Raw genomic sequence first — 11,067 nt, 5'->3', positions numbered from 1 at the left:
AGGATCGACTCGATACAAGCAGGGAACAATCATGCCTGCATCGCGGTCGAATCCCATACTACGCCTAGATAGGTGGTTCTCTGAACCTGAGAAAGTAGACTCTTCTTGGTGTTCAGTCTCAAACCCAGCTCCCCCATATGTGCGAGAACGACATCTCGATGCCGAGCCGCAACCTGCTCTGACTGAGCTAAAATCAACCAATCGTCGATATAGTTGAGAATGCGGATGACCTGCATACGCAGGGGAACCAGAGCCGCGTCTACACATTTTGTGAATGTGCGGGGTGAGAGTGCAAGGCCGAAGGGAAGTACTCGATTTTGGTAAGCTTCGCCCCCGAAAACGAACCTCAGAAACTTCCTGTGTTGTGGAAGGATGGATATGTGGAAGTATGCATCTTTGAGATCTATTGTGACAAACCAGTCCTCGGACCTGATCTGAGCTACAACATGCTTGATCGTGAGCATTTTGAACTTCATAACTGAATGATTTAAGACCCTCAAGTCTATAATCGGACGCAACCCCCCATTCTTCTTTGGAACTATGAAATACCAGCTGTAGAACCCGGACTCCCTGTCTTGAGGAGGGACCACCTCGATGGCCTCCTTCTCTAATAGGGTTTTCACTTCCTGTTCCATAACCAGACCCCGCCTGGGGCCGACTATCGTCGGAATGACCCCGTTGAATATTGGCGGCGCAGAGCCGAACTGAATACTGTAGCCTTTTTCTACTGTGTGCAGGACCCATTGAGATACATTTGGCAGTAGTTTCCACGCTGCTAAATAATCTACTAAGGGAATCAGTCTCTCGAGACTGACTTCTGGTGTAAGAGGCCCCCGCATGGGTGGCGAGCGTCTCAGCCCTGATACGCGCTGGGACTCTCGTTCCCGACACGGAGGAGCACGAGAGGCGAGGCTCTGTTTTTGGGCCTCACGATATGAGGAGCTTGGGTGCGGCTGGGGCATCTCCCACCCAGATGCCCCGAGAGAGTGATGAGGGAGGAACTTATGGAACGCCGCCGCCTGTTTGCGGGAACTCCTGAAACTTGTCGACGACAGAATTGACTGCGTCGCCGAACAGGCCAGTCGGCTGAATCGGGGGCGTCCATGAGGCAGACCCTGTCCCTCTCTTTCATATCGGACAGGGTCAACCATAAGTGCCTCTCCGCGGCCACCATAGCTGCAATGGACTGCCCAATCGCTCGGGCGGTCTCCTTGGTGGCGCGGAGGGAGAGACCAGCGGTCCTTCTTAGCTCTGAAATATCATGGGACTTGATCTCCTCTCCCTCGTCTATCTCCTTAATCAGGTCGGCTTGGTACTCCTGTAACACCGCCATGGTGTGCAGACACGCACCAGCTTGACCTGCAGCCGCATACCCTTTGCCCACCAAAGCTGATGTTGTTCTGAGTGGCTTTGAGGGCAATGCCGGGGCCTTCAGAGACGATGCCGCGCCGGGGGACAGATAGCTCACGAGCATCTGTTCCACCCGGGGCATCGCTCTATAGCCGTGCTCTCCCATCCCAACCACGTTGCCATAGTAGTCAGACGAGGGGATGTAGAGGCGGGCTGAGAACGGGCGTTTCCATGACCTGGTGATCTCATCATGCAGGTCGGGAAAGAATGGCCCCGGCTGGGAGGTGGTTGACTCGCGCGCAGGAAGCATTCATCGAGCTTGCTTCGCTGCGGTTCAGTTGTATTTTCGGCGGGCCTCTCAATGCTTAGTTAGGCCAACGCGCGAGTAACCACCTCCAAGAGCTCCTCATATTGCGGCGAATGGGGTGGCGAATCCCTGTCGACGGACTCCACATCAACCTCCTTGGAGTAAGAAAGGCGGAGTGCCGATCCCTCTCCCTGGGTGGAAGGAACCGCAGATCGTGCTTCCGACTCCAGAGATTGGGCGCCGGATCTTGCGGAAGTGGAAGGAGATAGGGACTGGCCCGTCTGCATTCCCTCCGCCAAATCCACTTGCGAACCCCACGAGTGCAGCCGCCATTCTGCCTCGGCAGAAGCGGGACCAGCACCGCGGCGAACGCTGGCTGTGTGTGTGTGTTGATTTGTATGTGAAACCCTTCTCATCCCACAGATGTCTGTAAGGGTTATTGTGCCATTTATTAAACAACAGCAGCTAATCTCATCTTTGATATTCCAGTGTTTTGACTGAGATAGCAGAACGCTATTGAATGCAGCACATTTTAGTACAACCCGAATTCCGGAAAAGTTGGGACGTTTTTTAAATTTTAATAAAATGAAAACTAAAGGAATTTCAAATCACATGAGCCAATATGTTATTCACAATAGAACATAGATAACGTAGCAAATGTTTAAACTGAGAAATTTTACACTTTTATCCACTTAATTAGCTCATTTAAAATTTAATGCCTGCTACAGGTCTCAAAAAAGTTGGCACGGGGGCAACAAATGGCTAAAAAAGCAAGCAGTTTTGAAAAGATTCAGCTGGGAGAACATCTAGTGATTAATTAAGTTAATTGATATCAGGTCTGTAACATGATTAGCTATAAAAGCTTTGTCTTAGAGAAGCAGAGTCTCTCAGAAGTAAAGATGGCAGAGGCTCTCCAATCTGAAAGACTGGGTAAAAAAATTGTGGAAAACTTTAAAAACAATGTTCCTCAACGTCAAATTGCAAAGGCTTTGCAAATCTCATCATCTACAGTGCATAACATCATCAAGAGATTCAGAGAAACTGGAGAAATCTCTGTGCGTAAGGGACAAGGCTGGAGACCTTTATTGGATGCCCGTGGTCTTCGGGCTCTCAGACGACACTGCATCACTCATCGGCATGATTGTGTCAATGACATTACTAAATGGGCCCAGGAATACTTTTAGAAACCACTGTCGGTAAACACAATCCGCCGTGCCATCAGCAGATGCCAACTAAAGCTCTATCATGCAAAAAGGAAGCCATATGTGAACATGGTCCAGAAGCGCCGTCGTGTCCTGTGGGCCAAGGCTCATTTAAAATGGACTATTTCAAAGTGGAATAGTGTTTTATGGTCAGACGAGTCCAAATTTGACATTCTTGTTGGAAATCACGGACGCTGTGTCCTCCGGGCTAAAGAGGAGGGAGACCTTCCAGCATGTTATCAGCGTTCAGTTCAAAAGCCAGCATCTCTGATGGTATGGGGGTGCATAAGTGCATACGGTATGGGCAGCTTGCATGTTTTGGAAGGCTCTGTGAATGCTGAAAGGTATATAAAGGTTTTAGAGCAACATATGCTTTCCTCCAAACAATGTCTATTTCAGGGAAGGCCTTGTTTATTTCAGCAGGACAATGCAAAACCACATACTGCAGCTATAACAACAGCATGGCTTCGTCGTAGAAGAGTCCGGGTGCTAACCTGGCCTGCCTGCAGTCCAGATCTTTCACCTATAGAGAACATTTGGCGCATCATTAAACGAAAAATACGTCAAAGACGACCACGAACTCTTCAGCAGCTGGAAATCTGTATAAGGCAAGAATGGGAGCAAATTCCAACAGCAAAACTCCAGCAACTCATAGCCTCAATGCCCAGACGTCTTCAAACTGTTTTGAAAAGAAAAGGAGATGCTACACCATGGTAAACATGCCCCGTCCCAACTATTGTGAGACCTGTAGCAGAAATCAAAATTGAAATGAGCTCATTTTGTGCATAAAATTGTAAACTTTCTCAGTTTAAACATTTGCTATGTTATCTATGTTCTATTGTGAATAAAATATTGGCTCATGTGATTTGAAAGTCTTTTAGTTTTCATTTTATTAAAATTTAAAAAACGTCCCAACTTTTCCGGAATTCAGGTTGTATTAGACTTTCAAAGCATTTCAAAGATCACTAAACACTTTTTTTATATCTTCAGTCTTTAGGCTTTCATGTCAGGAATATAATGAAAATATTTGGGGTTACTTGAGGGTTTAATTATCAGGTTCAATTAGATCAGAAATTACTTGACTGGAGAAAGTGTCAGCAGTCCAAACTGGCCCGCATTTTCACAAAATTCCTAATTAATTTCCTACTTATATGTTAATTATGTAATATATAATACATGTAAAGTTAGTATATTCTTAATGAAAGTTATTTTGAGATTTATTCAAGAAAATTCTATATTTATTTATTTATTAGGGGTACCTGGTAGTGTTAATTTCGTCACCTATTTTTAATTCAGTCTTAGTCTTAGTCTTGTGCCAAATGTCCTTGTTAGTTTTAGTCATATTTAGTCATTCACATATCTTTTTTGTCAGTCAAGTTTTAGTCGACTAAAAGTCTCGTCATTTTAGTCTAGTTTTGGTCAAAAGAAAACTCAAGGTATCTTAGTCGACTAAATGTCTTTTAATTTTAGTCTAATTTTAGTCAAAAAATTTTAGTGTTTTTTTAAAATAACACATTATTACTGATAAACATTTCAGTTAAAAAAGTGTTTCACATATCTCAAACATTGGTTAAATGTCATAATTACCTGACAAAATACACTTGTTGAATGATTTTTGTTGGATGCAAATGTTAAATGTGTCTGGTTTTCAAATTCTGATTTAGGAGACCTGATCACATTTTTTACTTTATTGATACTGCTTTTAATCGTAATGCAAAGACCGGTCATCGGGACATAAGCTGTCATATACAATAAAAGAGCCTGCGCAGCAACAGGAAATATAATTTAACACAAAAAGCCTGCCTAGACGGTGGACTTGTGCTCAGGAATTTTTTTTTTATTTTGTATTTTTTGAGCGGCGTGTGGACAAATTCTTTTTACGCACACACTATTTTATTTCTTGATAACAGACCGCTGCTAACTATAACACAAATATCGAGCCTCTTCCTTCGACCTAGCATGTCGTCGTCGCTCGCTCATCACTCGTGTTTGCTTTGGGTGTTGTGCATTCAGCAGTTTTGTGTTGCAGCCACAGGCTTGCAGCAACAGGAGTATGAGACCTGTAACTTGAGCAACAGCGGGAAGCCGCAAACTCGTTCTGAATTTTTAAAGGCGTAACAGTTGATGAAAAAGCAGAGACGATTGTAGACGAAAATGAAGACATTTTATCTTAGTTTTTATTTTATGCAAAACATTTTCGTCTCGTCTTTTTTCGTCAACAATAATGCATGTTAATTTAGTCTTAGTCAGCGTTTTTGGACAGTGGTGCAGTCTTGTCATCGTCTCGTCTTAGTCATGAAAAAAAAGATTGTTGACGAACATATTTCGTCTCGTCTGATGAAATTAACACTAGTACCTGGGTTGGCCGAGAATTTTGTTTGGGACGTTTTTTTGTCTACTGAGGATCAAACATTACTTTGGTTACTTTAAAGGTGCCATCTGTCATGTCTGGCAAAAAAATCAAGTCATACTCCCCATTCCATACCAGATGGGGGCAGTATGCCTCAATAAAGTGAATTGGTCTACTCTAGAGTAACAAACGAGAAACGGCATAGTCTCTATGCTCTGCCCCTACCTTCACAACAACCCTAGAGCATAGCCGAAGCCTATAAGACAGCGGTTCTCAATTGCAGTCCTCGTGCCCCACTGCTCTGCACATTTTGAACGTTTCTCTTAGTGCTTCAGACATTTGTTCTATTCGAACATAAGTGCCCTGCGAAGTGGACATCACAGGATATTCAGCCATGATTCCAGTTCGAAGCGAACGTAGCTATATGTTCCAATCAAAGTGCATTGAAGTGTGCAAGACGTGAATTTAAATTGTATTGATTTACAGAGGCATATGATGTCACAGTTGTCCATGTTTAAAGACGCTGCACAGCACAAATCAGTGAATGAATGTTTCGATGTGAGGTAAACTTCAACAGATTTCCCCTGCTCAGAGAGTAGGGAGCAATGAACATTTGGAACACAGTTCATGCACGGAGTTCATTTCTAACGAGCTGATTATCTGAATCAGGTGTGTTAACAAAGAGAAACGTGCAAAATATGCAGAGCAGTGGGGCGCGAGGACTGGAATTGAGAACCGCTGCTATAAGAGGCCGTTTTGCCTCCAGGGGAACGTTGGGTGATGTCAAGTGATTTTGAAACATGACAGCTTCAAGCTACTCCCTTCACCTTTACCAGTGAATATGTTCATATTCGTTTTGTTCATATTACATTGAGTTGTATATACACATTATTTGAATTAAATTAATTTGACAGACAGCATTCTGTCAACATCATTGGTCAACATCAGACAGCTGATGTTGACCAAGCTAGCGCCAACCAACGTAACCAGAGCTGCCAACTCTCAAGCATTAACCGTGAGACACACACAATTGACTCTTTTCACACGCTTTCACGCCACACATCAATTTTCTCACGTACAGAAAAACCACAAAGCAAAGAGGACACGGAGACCAACAGACTAAACAGAGCAGGTTACTTATGATATAAAAAAATGGGTAAGTTATAGCTAGCTAATTATCAAACGCAGCTACGGTTAGCCATCGCTAACATTAGCACGTTTATAGAACAGCCTTCTATACATTTCTATGTTATAACTTCCCGAAAAAAAATACACAAACATATAAAACAAACTTCTAGCGAAATACTAACAGCATCTAACTTACCAATCCAAAAGAAATGTTGCAAGTTCGGTGTCGAACCTCATTTCTTTCAGGTCCATCAGTTGTCTCCAGCGATTGAAAGCAGTGCCGATGTTTACTCTGGTTCGGCTCCTTTTCTTATCGGATTTGATTTGTGATTCCGAGCGCGGTTGTTTCCCTGTAGCGGGTGGTGGTCTCTTGCCAAGGGCTTCAGTCGCTCTCTTCCCTGAACTGAAATGAAGTAGTGGGCTGTACTTTCCACACGATTGACATCAGGTATAAGTACGCCCACAAGCCGTGCAAGTTATTCGTGTATTGCAGGTCGGCTGGTTGTTATGTTGCCCGCATACCGCCTCCCATGGCCGAAACTGGTATTACGACACCTGTCGGGCCGGGGCTAGTAATGCTAATGCTTATTAAGGTTGATATCTCTGCAGCACTATAACTTGACATTTTTTTAATGACATCATCGCACTTATTTCTTCTCATTCTTTTGATGCGTGTAGGTCATTTTTTGGATATTTTTACCTCAATTTTTGCACATGGCACCTTTAAGTTATTTGAAGGGCAAGATAGTTCCTAATTTTATTATCTCAAATAAATTAATCATAAACCTAATTACGTGCCATCAATATTCTGATTCTATTGAGCGGTATTAATCATCCAAAAAGGCTTGTCTAAAACCCTCAAAGAATATGTCCTTGTCAAATGTTAGTAGCACGAACATCAATTATGATTCATATCAGGACTGCAAATGGGACACTGTGAAAATACTATCTAGTTTATCTGCGAAGTTTGGCTGGTGCTCTGTTGCCCACAGAAATACACTCTTCCTTCAAAGAATGGAAAGGTTTGGTGGCATTTGCATCACGTTTTGATATACATCAGTTTGATAAGCTCTTTATGAAATATGGACTATATTTCCAGTGTGATTTATTGTCATGAGTTGGCTGGTGTATGCGCTATCGCGGTTGGCCTCTTCGGGACACTGCACAGGCAGGGCAGATTTTGAATTAGCTTGACAGTTGCACCATTAAAAATGTGCAATTCGGTGACCTTGCCGGATTTGATTTAGTGTTTTGTTAATAGTACTTGCAGTGCAATTCAGACTTGTTAAGAGCTTGGGTAATATTTCGATTAAACCCTCTGCTTTTGCTCATTTTTAATTCATAACATGCCAGTAAGAGTGCAATTAATATTCAAGAAATTCACGACATTCTCTGGAAGTGAGATCACACTTGAACCGAGCATGGTGGAAGTGAGCATAGGAGTCTAAAAGCATAAGTGATGTAGTTCTTCCACTGACAAAACATGAACCCTGCGGCTCAACAGCAAACTATTTGTAATGAAATCATCTTGTCCTGACAGAGATGCCAGGTTAGAAGACAGTAAATCAACTACAAGGTTTTACAAAATAGTATTATGGAAGAACTATGGTAAGGTGTTGATATCAGATGCAAATCCCACAATACTTGATTACCATATTTGCAATTCATGGTAGTCCACACTGAGGTCCTTTTTCAAAGTGGTTGCACTAAAATATAATTGCAGAAGGCCGATGATAACAATTATGCACATTGCTCATCAGCAATAAACTCAATATTTGTGATATTGTAAATTATAGTTATTGCTGCAGTCTTTCTCTGCAGTCAAACAATGTATAATAGACTCACTTATCTGTATCTTTGCCTTATATAATCTAGCCCCACATGGCTAAAAGTACATCAAATATTTGAGTATGAAAACTGTGTTATTGAGTTATATCCTGGACTGCTCTTTAAACACAAGACTCTCTTCGAGTTGTAAGAGCTGTGGTGCTGTGGATAGTCCACGTGTTTGTCACATAAAAGAGTGGCTGAGCTCTCATGGGGAACAAGTTTGATGCCCTGATTGCATTCCCCCTCTCTAATTTTGACTGCCACTGTGCTTTACAGCAGGCGTTCCCGACGTTTCATCAGCTGAACATCTGTGACTTAAATGATTTACTTAAAGTACTACCTGAATTATGAAGTTACTATGTGGTATCTTGAGAAGCACAAAACTAGAGAGTAACTTCTGCATAAATATAATGACTCTCACAATGTATTTGTATGTTAGTTCCAAAAAAAAAAAAAAAACGATATTTGAGCAATTTTATAATGCTGAATATGTTTTTTAATGTTTTTACATGTATGCATTTTTTATTGCTCTTTACAATAAGGTTCTATTAGTTAACGGTAGTTAATGCATTTACTAAAATTTACAAGCAACTAATTTGCTTGTATTATCATTCTACAAACTGGCTAACTGTTCATTGTTGGTTCACGTTAGATCAAATAAATGCAGGCTTGATGAGCAGACGAATCAGGTCCATTAAATAATGTTAACAGAAAGTTTTCATTTTAGTAATGTATTGGTAAATGTTGAAATCATTAAATAAGCTTAATACATGCTTTAAAAAGATTTTTCACTGTAAAGCTATGTACTGTAGTTAATTTTAACAAATGAAACCTTTTTGTAAAGTTACTGTATTTTTTATCACACACACAAATTATCTCACAAACTTACTATTGTCCCACATGACAATTAATAAGTATTTTTATGAATTATTTACTATTTAAAAATATTTGTAAAAATATATTAATCTATCTACAAACCTGATTCCAATAAAGTTGGGACAATGTACAAATTGTAAATAAAAACAAAATGCAGTGATATGAAAGTTTCAAATTTCAATATTTTATTCAGAATACAACATAGATGACATTTCAAAAATGTGTTCACCGACAATGTTTTCTGGAAGTATTCCTGAGCCCATGTTGTGATTTCCATTACAGTAGCATTCCTGTATGTGATGCAGTGCCATCTAAGGTCCTGAAGATCACGGGCATCCAGTATGGTTTTCCGGCCTTGACCCTTACACACAGAGATTGTTCCAGATTCTCTGAATCTTTGGATGATATTATGCAATGTAGATGATGAGAACTTCAAACTCTTTGCAATTTTTCTCTGAGAAACTCCTTTCTAATATTGCTCCACCATTTTCCGCCGCAATATTGGGGGAATTAGTGATCCTCTGCCCATCTTGACTTCTGAGAGACACTTCCACTCTGAGAGGCTCTTTTTATACCAAATCATGTTGCCAATTGACCTAATACGTTGCAAATTGGTCCTCCAGCTGTTCCTTATATGTACATTTAACTTTTCCAGCCTCTTATTACTACCTGTCCCAAATTCATTTTGTCAGGTTGTACTTGCAGATTGCTTGTTTTAAATATTAAATCATTTAAAAACAAGGAAACACTTGTGCAGTCTGTCAAACTACACTTATATCCTTAGGATACGATATATCAGAACATCGTAATATCATATGCAGTCTCAAGCTAATTCATCTTAATCTTATTAAAGATACTTTTATTCTTAAAACATATAACAAAAATACTAATTAAAAGTTCATTATGATGCATTTTTGTAGACTGAATGTCATTGGCTTTTAATTTACGTTGATCTTGTTTTGGTGTTCTAGAGAGTCAGTGTATTCTGACAGCTACCATGATTGATGTCATTTGAAATGATAAAAAATGGTTCTGAGAGACATAATTAAACAATAATTAGATCTGTTTTGTTTATTCAGATGCGTTTAGGATGGATGAGATCTACATTGTTAATCTTTGCCGCTAGAGATTCACAAAAGCAGCCCAAGGTCACCTTGAGAGTTTTGTCAGAGTAGTGATGGCTATCAGAGCAAAGGGACTTCAGCATCTTGGCATGGACCCAATACTCAGTGTTGACAGCAGGCAATTACACAAATAAGAATAGCTTGGTCTTTAAATAGAACCAACGTAATATAAGGGAAAAGAGCAATTCCAGACATGTCTGTCAGTTTGTGGTGACAGATCAAATATTAGGAGGCTGGTCGCCAGATTTATTGAAGATGCTACTCGGCTCGTTCTCTCATCTTGCAGAGCTTTGCATTAGTGGTCCAGTTGAAGCATGAACAAGAGAGACACCCCTTGATGATGGACAGCCAAGAGTCTCATCCAAACAGTGCTCTGAGGGGGCGGGCCATTCCTTTCCAGCAGCCCGCTGAGCACACTCCGCTTATGAAAATAATCAATGGGAGCTCAATCTCTCTGCCGCTTTAACTTGTGCTGGATTTAAATTGCCTCCACTCCACTCCATGCCTATCCAAGGTTGAAAATAAGCCGTTTTGTGCTGTAATTACCTAGTGATCAAATAAACAGCAAGCAGAACACAGGTGGTTGTGTTTCTGTGCAGAACAGAAAAGGGAAAGGAAGAAACACCAGCTGCTGCATCCAAAGAACAGTTTGAAGAATGTGCAATCCTGCCTGCTTCATCTTCACGGTGTGGCTGATTGCTCTGCTTATCTATCCAGGTACTGTTATCGTCTGTTTTATGCATGCTGAAGCTGGGCATATCATATTTGCCTAAAACTAAACTGGGATATGAGGGAGGAAAAATGCGTTTTAGTAAGTAAGCAAGATTTCTTTATGCATGGTACATTTCAAATGTGATCAAAGTTGCAAGAAGTGTGCCATGCAGGATTCCTGCGAGGTGA

At 41.1% G+C, this 11,067-nt stretch overlaps 1 protein-coding gene across 1 annotated transcript in view; it reads left to right on the top strand.

The window, feature by feature from the left end:
* Positions 1–10,607: 10,607 nt before the first annotated feature.
* The window catches only part of LOC132132680 (opioid-binding protein/cell adhesion molecule-like), a 152,228-nt gene continuing 151,768 nt past the window's right edge, over positions 10,608–11,067 (top strand). The window contains exon 1 of the mRNA XM_059545154.1: positions 10,608–10,884. Within this exon, the coding sequence (XP_059401137.1) occupies positions 10,824–10,884 (61 nt within the window). The 5' untranslated portion in view covers positions 10,608–10,823. The remainder of the gene's footprint in view (positions 10,885–11,067) is intronic.

Source organism: Carassius carassius, chromosome 49, assembly GCF_963082965.1.
Source record: "Carassius carassius chromosome 49, fCarCar2.1, whole genome shotgun sequence".
NCBI lineage: Eukaryota > Metazoa > Chordata > Actinopteri > Cypriniformes > Cyprinidae > Carassius > Carassius carassius.
This window is presented reverse-complemented; position numbering and strand designations above follow the sequence as displayed.